This window comes from Mytilus edulis, chromosome 1, assembly GCF_963676685.1.
Source record: "Mytilus edulis chromosome 1, xbMytEdul2.2, whole genome shotgun sequence".
In the NCBI taxonomy this organism is placed as follows: Eukaryota; Metazoa; Mollusca; class Bivalvia; order Mytilida; family Mytilidae; genus Mytilus; species Mytilus edulis.
The window spans coordinates 83,898,961-83,912,848 of NC_092344.1; the positions used below are offsets into that span (position 1 = coordinate 83,898,961).

Here is a 13,888-nt window from a genome sequence, read left to right on the forward strand (position 1 = left end):
ATCCCTTCTTAATAAGTCTATTCAAAAGTTTTGTAAGTTTCTGAGGTGAATACTGACACCTTTGTGCTTTATAAAGAATATTACCATAAAAAATTGGATGTGAAATACCTGAACGTATTAGAAGTCTGCATGTTGAGCTATATTTACGAATGATGTCTTTATACCGATGATAAAATTTAGTAAATGTTTTGACTAGTTTGTGATATCGAAAACCCTGGTGTAATAATTTTTCAGTAATACATAAATTTCTCTCGTTAAAATCTAAAACATTGTTACATACACGAGCGAATCGTACAAGTTGAGATATATAAACACCGTAAGATGGTGACAAGGGAACGTCACCATCTAAAAACGGATAATTAACGATAGGAAATGAAAAATCATCTCTTTTATCATAAATTTTAGTATTCAGATTTCCATTAGTGATATAGATATCAAGATCGAGAAAAGGGCAGTGGTCATTGTTAATATTAGCTTTATTTAAAGTAAGTTCAACAGGATAAATTTCATTAATATACATACTGAAGTCGTCATTATTGAGAGCCAAAATATCATCCAAATATCTAAAAGTATTATTAAATTTGTTTATCAGATGTTGGTTCGATGGGTCTTTGCTTATTTTTGTCATAAATTGTAACTCATAACAATACAAAAACAGGTCAGCAATAAGTGGTGCACAGTTAGTCCCCATTGGAATTCCGATAATCTGAAGATATACGGAATCCCCAAAGCGAACAAAAATGTTATCTAGTAAAAATTCAAGGGCATATATAGTATCAAAGCATGTCCAATTAACATAGTTTTTTTGTTTATTGCTACTAAAAAATGACCTAAAAGAGTTTGAACATATATATTCACATTCTGATTTTTTGAATGCCCATTTAATTAGGTGTGTGAATTTTTTCTTAATGAGAATGTGAGGCAATGTGGTATACAGGGTAGAAAAATCAAAACTTTGAACAGATTCAAAATCACCAATATAAGCATGCAATTTATCAAGTACTTCCAACGAGTTCTTGACACTCCAAAAGTAATTTATTCCACTATTTTCGAAGGCCTTATTTGAACAATTTATTATCAGGTTTTTAATTGTACCAAGTGTGCTGGTAAGAAGAATAGACAATTTAGTAGTTTAACAATGTCTTGAAGACGAAATAAATCTATATTTGTAAGGGGTTTTGTGTAGCTTTGGAAGCCAATACATAGTTGGGACTTTCATTGTATTTGGCTCTGCTTGTAAAGCGGTGCCTAAAAGTTTATGTTTGTTACAGATTTCGTTTTCTGAAAATGGAGTCAGTTGGAATGTTGGTGAATTGGTGATTTCCTTTTTCAGAACCTCAATGTAAAATTTACGTCAAACAATAATAATATTATTAGCAGCTTTATCTGCCGGGACAAAAACAAATTCCTTGGCTAGTTCTTTTAGTTTATGTTTGATACGAGAAATAAGTTTATTGTGGTTATTGTTTATAGTAAAATGTTCTTTAAAATGTTGAATACGTATATCAACTATCTTCATTACTGAATTCAAAAAAGAGTCCAAAGATTTTTTGTCAGCTTTTTCCCGTTTTATCCATTTCATACAGTAAGTATGGAGTGAGTCGTGGATGATATTACGACACTCATTCCAATTAATAATTGACGGGGGACGATATTTAGGTCCTTTACTGAGGAATGATTTTAACTCTCGGTCTTGAACGATGTCAAGATCTCCTGTTATAACATGGGAAATGGGTCCATAAATATATTCGGAATTACTGCAATTACATGAAGTAGGTGTATTTTCACTGATGTTATCATTTATGCTTGACATAAAGCGAGAGGCGTGTTTAGTTAAAAGCTTGAGAATTAACTGCTCCTCACTGAACACTATGTATTGAGAAGTGCACGCATGGATTATTCAGGTAAAACAATATTATCTTTACTTGATACACCTAAATCATTGCATATAATGAGTTTTATTTCATGATCAAATTTACACACAAAATCGTTTGAAGCATACTAGAAGAGAATTAAAAATTTCAGACTAAAACATTTACTTTGTTGTACAAAATATTTGAGGCATACATGTTTAACTTCCGAACACTGGTTAGCTCAAGACCAAGACCATATTTTGACCGTTTTGATCCCCATGATTTGCTGCCTGACTTTTTTTTATATATATTTGTAACCTAAATCTCCACCTCCATCTCTACTGCTCAAAACTCTTCGTAACTTAAATCTGCATTTGAACGCATAAAAATCTTATCCTCCTGCCTGCAAATCCATGACAAAACCATTGCACTTCAGCAAAAGGTTTATCGTACTTCGGCGTTGATCATCGTATTTCAGCGAAAGCTCCAATGTACTTCGGTGTACACCATCGTACTTTAGCGAAAGGTCAAATGAACTTCGGAGTTGGCCATCGTACTTCAGCGAAAGGTCCATTCGTACTTCGGCGTTGACCATCGTACTTCAGTGAAAGGTCTACCGTTCTTCGGCGTTGACCATCGTACTTCAGCGAAAGCTCCATCGTACTTCGGCGTTGATCATTGTACTTCGTTCTTCGGCGTTGACAATCGTACTTCAGCAAAAGGTCCAATGAACAACGGCGTTAACCATCATACTTCAGCGAAATGTCCATCGTTCTTCGACGTTGACCATCGTACTTCAGCAAAAGGTTTAATGTACTTCGGCGTTTTCCAAAATTATCATTGTACTCTGCTAGATACTATCATGTTCGCCAATACTATCATTGTATACATTTTCTTGTATATACTTAAGGCAATTAGTAAGGGTTGCCACTTATCAAAGTCGTGAATAAACTCACCTTAGCATGCCAAAAAACACTCCACTTAACACACCGCAGTATGTTAACGTTCCTATATTCTTGTATCACTTGAAATACTTTTAAATCGTCTTTTAATTCTTAAATAAACGGTATAAAATATTGCACATGTTTCTCAATGAACTAATATATTTTTGTTTAGGGGCCAGCTGAAGGACGCCTCTGGGTGCGGGAATTTTTCGCTACATTGAAGACCTGTTGGTGACCTTCTGTTGTTGTTTTTTTCTATGGTCGGGTTGTTGTCTCTTTGGCACATTCCCCATTTCCATTCTCAATTTTATATATACCTTAGATTTTTTGAGTTTCATATTTAATTTCCAATGATTAATAACTTCTTTAATTCAATACAAAGTTGACGGTAATTGGAGCTCTTGGATAAGTTGGAACGGTTGGTCAACATGTACGAAGAATTGTGGAACTGGTGGTCAAGCTAGGACAATAACAAGAGCTTGTACCAATCCAGGCCCACTTAATGGTGGAAAACAATGTCCTGGACTTACCACTGGGATAGAAAGAAGACAGTGCAACACCAATTCATGCCCAGGTCGGCTCAATTTTTTGTTTGCTTGATTCCTAATATGTATTTGTATTTATAACACAATTACAAACTTCAACGTAAGCGCGTCACGGTTATTGATATAGTTGTCAAAAGTACCAGGATTATAATTGAGTACGCCAGACGTGCGTTTCGTCTACATAAGACTCATCAGTGACGCTCATATCAAAATAGTTATAAAGCCAAACAATATAAAGTTGAAGAGCATAGAGGATCCAAAATTCCAAAAAGTTGTGCCAAATACAGCTAAGGTAATCTATTCCTGGGACAAAAAAATCCTTAGTTTTTCGAAAAATTCAAAGTCTAGTATCAGGAAATTTATAAAAATGATCACATAATTGATATTCATGTCAACACCGAAGTGCTGACTACTGGGCTGGTGATACCCTCGGGGACGAAACGTCCACCAGCAGTTGATATCCTGTGGCGTTTGTTGTTGATGGAAGATGTTCGTTGTTGTGGCTTCGGTTTGCATGTTGTGTGACATTATATTATTTGTTTATACGTTTCACTGTTATGAACGTTCTTGTGTGTGTTTGTGCTGAATTTATGTCATGTAGTGTTTTGCGATATTTTTTTAACATTGTCACAAAACCATTAAATCAGGTTCAACCCACCTTTTTTTTTAAATGTCCTGTATGGCAGTTGTTATATAAATATTCGTTTCTATGTGTGTTGGCGTATGTTTTTGATGAACTTCGGTGTTCCTGTTGTTCCTTCCCCCCTCTTATAATAGATGTGTTTCCCTCGGTTTCGGTTTGAAACACGGATTTGTGATTGTATAATACTGTTGATTATATTTCATCCCAATTTTATATTCAATATTTAGAAATTGACCTATGACGTGACATTTTGTTAATACATAATTCTATTCTAATTCTATTTGGCTGTATTTGTATAGTGCCAGGAATTGATTTTAGGTGCTCGTTGTTATTTTGTGGTTTACATGTCGAAATGTACTATTATATTATTTCATTTATGCAGTTCTCTGTCCTGGATGTTCTTGTTTCTTGTCTTGTTCTTGTACTCTATTCCTGTTACGTAATGTTGACAATTTTACAGTTTTTGTTTTAAATATTGTCATATATTAAAGCGGGTGGTTGGACATGCCATTAAACCAGGTTCAACCCACCATTTTCCTTAAAATGTCCTGTACCATGTCCGGAATATGGCAATTGTTATACTATAGTTCGTTTCTATTTATGGTGCTTTCTCTTTTGTTTTTGTTGCACTTCAGTTTTTCTGTTGTTCCATTGTTGTCCTCTTATAGTTGATGTGTTTCCTTCGGTTTTAGGTTGCACTTTGTAAATACAGCTGTTTCTCAAACCACGCCCCTTTTGGGAAGATTTAGAATATTCATAGAAAATTATTTTTTTTACATACTAGTTCTCAGTTATGCTCTCTGTGTTCCATCTCATAGAGACATAACTTGGGAATGTTACCAGTAAATATACATGTGCATATTGTTTACATTGAAATCTATGGTAACCCTTCATTCGAGGTAGGGGTAGTTAAGAAAATGTTGAAAATATGCCGCACAGCCCTATATTTTGACCTTTGAAAAAATTGTAGTGCATATGACTTTTCAATTCTAAGATAAGAATTTTTTCAAAACTTCATAGTAAAAGTGGTACAGTTATAGCCGTAAAGGGAGTTCCTATGGGAAATTGCATTATCAATATATATTTACCGAAATACAACCTATAGCTTGTTATCCGGATTTGTTTTCTCTCAATCGATTTATGACTTCTAAACATCGGCATACTATTGTTGCCTTTATTTTTGTATCAATTGAAATAAATGTGAAATTTCGATCAAGTTTAAGTTACAGTAAATAAAAAAATCCTTAATCGCATGGAAATACAAATCGAGCTGTATTTGCATCGTTTCATATACACATACAGAGTACCTCAAAATCGACTGCTTAAACTGTATTTCTTCAATCTTGCATTGATTTACACTTTTCTGTTATATTGTTTGTTATAAGACATATCGAACACATCTGAATATAAAACTATTAATTAAAGAAGGTGTGGGTATAATGCAAGTAGACAGCAACAAAAAGACACAAACAACCCAAACACACATACAGAAGTAAACATATAATCAATAAATAGGTGTCCATACAAGATGTCAATCTCTGAATGTCAAAGAACTAAATAACTCTTTATTCAATAATTAGTTGACGGTAAATGGAGCTCTTGGACAAGTTGGAGCAGTTGGTCAACATGTACGAAGAATTGTGGAACTGGCAAACAGGTTAGAACAAAGACAAGATCTTGTTCCAATCCAAAGCCACTGTATGGTGGCAATCAATGTCCTGGACTTACCACTGGAGTAGAAAATAGACAGTGCAACACAAATCCATGTCCAAGTATGTGCAAATTTATCTTTAGCGAGCGAGATTCTATATTTTGTTCTTGCGATGAGAAAATAAGATGAATACTGCAAGTGAAGATTGGTTTACTTACTTGTAATGAGCAATCTCATCACTTCAAGTGTTTTATGGTGTTTTGGTTCTAAGTTTTAATTTATGGCGTGTTTGGACTTTAGATCGTTTTTGTTTTTGTCATTACGTTGTCAGTTTATCTTATCCTTATTGGCTTTAAAAGTCTTCTAGTTATATCATGTCTGTTTTGTATTTAAAAAAACTTCAATAAAAAATGTAATAAATCTTTAATAATGTTTTCATTGCATTGGATATAAAAGTCAAAATGTATTTGTTTCGTAACAATCGAATTTTAATACTTGCATTGGCCTTGTCTGTAGGCATTTAAATTACTTGAAATCATATGTCCTATTGTGACATCGTTATCAGCTATTAGAAAAAAAAACAAAAAAACGCTTGTAAATATAAATACTATAAATGATAGAAGTTGTGGGGTATAACAAGATGTGACATACAAACAAATCAAAACACTCAAACTCACAATACAAAGGTATCAAAACAACATGTCGAACTAAAAATATTGTAAAACAAATACTGATTGACTTTTGATCAATTAAGTTGACGGTAATTGGAGTGTTTGGACAAGTTGGAGCAGTTGGTCAACATGTACTAAAAGTTGTGGAACTGGTGATCAAGTTAGGAATAAGAAAAGATCTTGTAACAATCCAAGTCCACTTAATGGTGGAAAACAATGCCCTGGACTAACCACTGGGATAGAAAGAAGACAGTGCAACACCAATCCATGCCCAGGTCGGCTCATATTTTTTTGTTTGATTCCTTATTTGTATTTGTATTAATAACACCATTACAAACTTCAAGGTAGGCGCGTCACGGTTTTTGATATCCTGTGGCGTTTGTCGTTGATGGAATATGTTTGTTGTTGTAGATGCGGTTTGCATGTTGTGTCGACAGGATATTATTTGTTCATGCGCTTCACTATTATGAATGTTCTTGTGTGTACTTGTGATGAATTTATGTCACGTAGTGTTTTGCGATATTTTTTTAACATTGTCACAAAACCATTAAATCAGGTTCAACCCACCTTTTTTTAATGTCCTGTATGGCAGTTGTTATAAAAATATTCGTTTCTATATTTGTTGGCATATGTTTTTGATGAACTTCGGTGTTCCTGTTGTTCCATTGTTTTCCTCTTATGAAAGATGTGTTTCCGTCGGTTTTTGTTTGAATCACGGATTTGTGATTGTACAATGGTATTGATTTTATTTGATCCCAATTTTCTTTTCAATATATAAAAATTTACCTTTGACGTCACTTTTTGTGACGTTGATACATTCGTTTGACGTACAGTTCATACTTCTATGTAGCTGTATTTGTGTACTGTCGGAGATTGATTTTAGGTGCTCGTTGTTATTCTGTGGCTTACATGTCGAAATGTACTATTATATTATTCATTTATGTATTTCTCTGTCCTGGATGTTCTTGTTTTTATTCGTACTCTATTCCTGTAACGTAATGTTGACATTTTTACATTTATTTTACTTGGTCATATATATAAACGGGAGGTTCAACCCATTATTTCCCTTAAAATTTTCTTTACCATGTCAGGAATACGGCAGTTGTTATCAAATAGTCCATTTGTATGTATGTTGCATTCGCGTTTGCTTTTGCTGCACTTCAGTTTTTCTGTTGTTCCGTTGTTTTCCTCATATAGTTGATGCGATTTCCTCGGTTTTAGCTTGTTACCCAGATTTGTTTTCTCTCAATCGATTTATGACTTCTGAACATCGGCATACTGTTGTTGCCTTTATTTTTGTATCAATTGAATGTGAAATTTCGATCAAAAGTAAGTTACAGAAAATAAAAAGAATCCTTAATCACATAGAAACAAAAAAATAAGCTGTGTTTATTCATACCTTAAATCGACTGCTAAAAATTGCATTGCTTTACACTTTTCTGTTATATTGTTTGTTATACGACATATCGAAGATATCTATATATAAATCTATTAATGACAGAAGGTGCGGGTATAATTCAATTAGACAGCAACCAAAAGACGAAAATAAATCCCAAAGACACACACAGAAATACACATATAGTCAATAAATAGATGTCCATACAATATGCCAATCTCTAAATGTCAATGAACTAAATAACTCTTGATTTAATTATTAGTTGACGGTAAATGGAGCTCTTGGACAAGTTGGAGTAGTTGGTCAACATGTACGAAGAATTGTGGAACTGGCAGTCATGTTAGGACAAAGACAAGATCTTGTACCAATCCAAAGCCACTGTATGGGGGGAAACAATGTCCTGGACTTACCACTGGAATAGAAAATAGACAGTGCAACACAAATCCATGTCCAAGTATGTGCAAAGTTATGTTTAGCGTGATTATATATTTTGTTTTTGCGATGAGAAAATAAGATGAATACTGCAAGTGAAGATGGGTTTACTTACTTGTAATGAGCAATCTCATCACTTCAAGTGTTTTATGGTGTTTTGGTTCTAAGTTTTAATTTATGGCGTGTTTGGACTTTAGATCGCTTTTGTTTTTGTCATTACGTTGTCAGTTTATCTTATCCTTATTGACTTTAAAAGTCTTCTAGTTATATCATGTCTGTTTTGTATTTAAAAAAACTTCAATAAAAAATGTAATAAATCTTTAATAATGTTTTCATTGCATTGGATATAAAAGTCAAAATGTATTTGTTTCGTAACAATCGAATTTTAAAACTTGCATTGGCCATTACTTGTCTGTAGGCATTTAAATTACTTGAAATCATATCTCCAATTGTGACATCGTTATCAGCTATTAGAAAAAAAAACCAAACATACTATAAATGATAGAAGCTGTGGGGTATAACAAGATATGACATACAAACAAATCAAAACACTCAAACTCACAATACAAAGGTATCAAAACAATATGTCGAACTAAAAATATTGTAAAACAAATACTGATTGACGTTTGATCAATTAAGTTGACGGTAATTGGAGTGTTTGGACAAGTTGGATCAGTTGGTCAACATGTACTAAAAGTTGTGGAACTGTTGATCAAGTTAGGAATAAGACAAGATCTTGTAACAATCCAAGTCCACTTAATGGTGGAAAACAATGCCCTGGACTAACCACTGGGATAGAAAGAAGACAGTGCAACACCAATCCATGCCCAGGTCGGCTCATATTTTTTTGTTTGATTCCTTATTTGTATTTGTATTAATAACACCATTACAAACTTCAAGGTAGGCGCGTCACGGTTTTTGATATCCTGTGGCGTTTGTCGTTGATGGAATATGTTTGTTGTTGTAGATGCGGTTTGCATGTTGTGTCGACAGGATATTATTTGTTCATGCGCTTCACTATTATGAATGTTCTTGTGTGTACTTGTGCTGAATTTATGTCACGTAGTGTTTTGCGATATTTTTTAACATTGTCACAAAACCATTAAATCAGGTTCAACCCACCTTTTTTTAATGTCCTGTATGGCAGTTGTTATAAAAATATTCGTTTCTATATGTGTTGGCATATGTTTTTGATGAACTTCGGTGTTCCTGTTGTTCCATTGTTTTCCTTTTATGATAGATGTGTTTCCGTCGGTTTTTGTTTGAATCACGGATTTGTGATTGTACAATGCTATTGATTTTATTTGATCCCAATTTTCTTTTGCAATACATAGAAATTTACCTTTGACGTCACTTTTTGTGACGTTGATACATTCGTTTGACGCACAGTTCATACTTCTATTTAGCTGTATTTGTGTACTGTCGGAGATTGATTTTAGGTGCTCGTTGTTATTTTGTGGCTTACATGTTGAAATGTACTATTATATTATTCATTTATGTATTTCTCTGTCCTGGATGTTCTTGTTTTTATTCGTACTCTATTCCTGTAACGTAATGTTAACATTTTTACATTTATTTTACTTAGTCATATATATAAACGGGAGGTTGACATGCCATTAAACCAGGTTCAATCCATTATTTCCCTTAAAATTTTCTTTACCATGTCAGGAATATGGCAGTTGTTATCAAATAGTCCATTTGTATGTATGTTGCATTCGCGTTCGCTTTTGCAGCACTTCAGTTTTTCTGTTGTTCCGTTCTTTTCCTCTTATAGTTGATGCGATTTCCTCGGTTTTAGATTGTTACCCAGATTTGTTTTCTCTCAATCGATTTATGATTTCTGAACATCGGCATACTGTTGTTGCCTTTATTTTTGTATCAATTGAATGTGAAATTTCGATCAAAGGTAAGTTACAGAAAATAAAAAAAATCCTTAATCACATAGAAAAAAACAATAAGCTGTGTTTATTCATACCTTAAAATCGACTGCTAAAAATTGTATTCCCTAAATCTTGCATTGATTTACATCTTTCTGTTGTATTGTTTGTTATAAGACATATCGAACATATCTATATATAAATCTATTAAGCACAGAAGGTGTGGGTATAATTCAATTAGACAGCAACCAAAAGACGAAAATAAATCCCAAAGACACATACAGAAATACACATATAGTCAATAAATAGTTGTCCGTACAATATGCCAATCTCCAAATGTCAATGAACTGAATAACTCTTGATTTAATAATTAGTTGACGGTGAATGGAGCTTTTGGACAAGTTGGAGTAGTTGGTCAACATGTACGAAGAATTGTGGAACTGGCAATCAGGTTAGGACAAAGACAAGATCTTGTACCAATCCAAAGCCACTGTATGGGGGAAAACGATGTCCTGGACTTACCACTGGAATAGAAAATAGACAGTGCAACACAAATCCATGTCCAAGTATGTGCAAATTTATGTTTAGCGAGCGAGATTCTATATTTTGTTCTTGCGATGAGAAAATAAGATGAATACTGCAAGTGAAGATTGGTTTACTTACTTGTAATGAGCAATCTCATCACTTCAAGTGTTTTATGGTGTTTTGGTTCTAAGTTTTAATTTATGCCATTTTTGGACTTTAGTTCGCTTTTGTGTTTGTCATTACGTTGTCAGTTTATCTTATCCTTATTGGCTTTAAAAGTCTTCTAGTTATATCATGTCTGTTTTGTATTTAAAACTTCAATATAAAATGTAATAAATCTTTAATAATGTTTTCATTGCATTGGATATAAAAAATGTATTTGTTTCGTAGCAATCGAATTTTAATACTTGCATTGGCCTTGTCTGTAGGCATTTAAATTACTTGAAATCATATGTCCTATTGTGACATCGTTATCAGCTATTAGAAAAAAAAATAAACGCTTGTAAATATAAATACTATAAATGATAGAAGTTATGGGGTATAACAAGATGTGACATACAAACAAATCAAAACACTCAAACTCACAATACAAAGGTATCAAAACAACATGTCGAACTAAAAATATTGTAAAACAAATACTGATTGACTTTTGATCAATTAAGTTGACGGTAATTGGAGTGTTTGGACAAGTTGGAGCAGTTGGTCAACATGTACTAAAAGTTGTGGAACTGGTGATCAAGTTAGGAATAAGAAAAGATCTTGTAACAATCCAAGTCCACTTAATGGTGGAAAACAATGCCCTGGACTAACCACTGGGATAGAAAGAAGACAGTGCAACACCAATCCATGCCCAGGTCGGCTCATATTTTTTTGTTTGATTCCTTATTTGTATTTGTATTAATAACACCATTACAAACTTCAAGGTAGGCGCGTCACGGTTTTTGATATCCTGTGGCGTTTGTCGTTGATGGAATATGTTTGTTGTTGTAGATGCGGTTTGCATGTTGTGTCGACAGGATATTATTTGTTCATGCGCTTCACTATTATGAATGTTCTTGTGTGTACTTGTGATGAATTTATGTCACGTAGTGTTTTGCGATATTTTTTTAACATTGTCACAAAACCATTAAATCAGGTTCAACCCACCTTTTTTTAATGTCCTGTATGGCAGTTGTTATAAAAATATTCGTTTCTATATTTGTTGGCATATGTTTTTGATGAACTTCGGTGTTCCTGTTGTTCCATTGTTTTCCTCTTATGAAAGATGTGTTTCCGTCGGTTTTTGTTTGAATCACGGATTTGTGATTGTACAATGGTATTGATTTTATTTGATCCCAATTTTCTTTTCAATATATAAAAATTTACCTTTGACGTCACTTTTTGTGACGTTGATACATTCGTTTGACGTACAGTTCATACTTCTATGTAGCTGTATTTGTGTACTGTCGGAGATTGATTTTAGGTGCTCGTTGTTATTCTGTGGCTTACATGTCGAAATGTACTATTATATTATTCATTTATGTATTTCTCTGTCCTGGATGTTCTTGTTTTTATTCGTACTCTATTCCTGTAACGTAATGTTGACATTTTTACATTTATTTTACTTGGTCATATATATAAACGGGAGGTTGACATGCCATTAAACCAGGTTCAACCCATTATTTCCCTTAAAATTTTCTTTACCATGTCAGGAATACGGCAGTTGTTATCAAATAGTCCATTTGTATGTATGTTGCATTTTCGTTTGCTTTTGCTGCACTTCAGTTTTTCTGTTGTTCCGTTGTTTTCCTCATATAGTTGATGCGATTTCCTCGGTTTTAGCTTGTTACCCAGATTTGTTTTCTCTCAATCGATTTATGACTTCTGAACATCGGCATACTGTTGTTGCCTTTATTTTTGTATCAATTGAATGTGAAATTTCGATCAAAAGTAAGTTACAGAAAATAAAAAGAATCCTTAATCACATAGAAACAAAAAAATAAGCTGTGTTTATTCATACCTTAAATCGACTGCTAAAAATTGCATTGCTTTACACTTTTCTGTTATATTGTTTGTTATACGACATATCGAAGATATCTATATATAAATCTATTAAGCACAGAAGGTGCGGGTATAATTCAATTAGACAGCAACCAAAAGACGAAAATAAATCCCAAAGACACACACAGAAATACACATATAGTCAATAAATAGATGTCCATACAATATGCCAATCTCTAAATGTCAATGAACTAAATAACTCTTGATTTAATTATTAGTTGACGGTAAATGGAGCTCTTGGACAAGTTGGAGTAGTTGGTCAACATGTACGAAGAATTGTGGAACTGGCAGTCATGTTAGGACAAAGACAAGATCTTGTACCAATCCAAAGCCACTGTATGGGGGGAAACAATGTCCTGGACTTACCACTGGAATAGAAAATAGACAGTGCAACACAAATCCATGTCCAAGTATGTGCAAAGTTATGTTTAGCGTGATTATATATTTTGTTTTTGCGATGAGAAAATAAGATGAATACTGCAAGTGAAGATGGGTTTACTTACTTGTAATGAGCAATCTCATCACTTCAAGTGTTTTATGGTGTTTTGGTTCTAAGTTTTAATTTATGGCGTGTTTGGACTTTAGTTCGCTTTTGTTTTTGTCATTACGTTGTCAGTTTATCTTATCCTTATTGACTTTAAAAGTCTTCTAGTTATATCATGTCTGTTTTGTATTTAAAACTTCAATATAAAATGTAATAAATCTTTAATAATGTTTTCATTGCATTGGATATAAAAGTCAAAATGTATTTGTTTCGTAACAATCGAATTTTAAAACTTGCATTGGCCATTACTTGTCTGTAGGCATTTAAATTACTTGAAATCATATCTCCAATTGTGACATCGTTATCAGCTATTAGAAAAAAAAACCAAACATACTATAAATGATAGAAGCTGTGGGGTATAACAAGATATGACATACAAACAAATCAAAACACTCAAACTCACAATACAAAGGTATCAAAACAATATGTCGAACTAAAAATATTGTAAAACAAATACTGATTGACGTTTGATCAATTAAGTTGACGGTAATTGGAGTGTTTGGACAAGTTGGATCAGTTGGTCAACATGTACTAAAAGTTGTGGAACTGTTGATCAAGTTAGGAATAAGACAAGATCTTGTAACAATCCAAGTCCACTTAATGGTGGAAAACAATGCCCTGGACTAACCACTGGGATAGAAAGAAGACAGTGCAACACCAATCCATGCCCAGGTCGGCTCATATTTTTTGTTTGATTCCTTATTTGTATTTGTATTAATAACACCATTACAAACTTCAAGGTAGGCGCGTCACGGTTTTTGATATCC

At 33.4% G+C, this 13,888-nt stretch overlaps 1 protein-coding gene across 1 annotated transcript in view; it reads left to right on the forward strand.

Annotated features, from left to right (window-relative positions):
• The window catches only part of LOC139487735 (SCO-spondin-like), a 96,085-nt gene that overhangs the window by 20,753 nt on the left and 61,444 nt on the right, over nt 1–13,888 (forward strand). Inside the window, exons 4-12 of the mRNA XM_071272820.1 lie at nt 3,180–3,371; nt 5,566–5,757; nt 6,391–6,582; nt 7,966–8,157; nt 8,775–8,966; nt 10,387–10,578; nt 11,200–11,391; nt 12,796–12,987; nt 13,602–13,793. Coding sequence (XP_071128921.1) covers nt 3,180–3,371; nt 5,566–5,757; nt 6,391–6,582; nt 7,966–8,157; nt 8,775–8,966; nt 10,387–10,578; nt 11,200–11,391; nt 12,796–12,987; nt 13,602–13,793 — 1,728 coding nt within the window. The remainder of the gene's footprint in view (nt 1–3,179; nt 3,372–5,565; nt 5,758–6,390; nt 6,583–7,965; nt 8,158–8,774; nt 8,967–10,386; nt 10,579–11,199; nt 11,392–12,795; nt 12,988–13,601; nt 13,794–13,888) is intronic.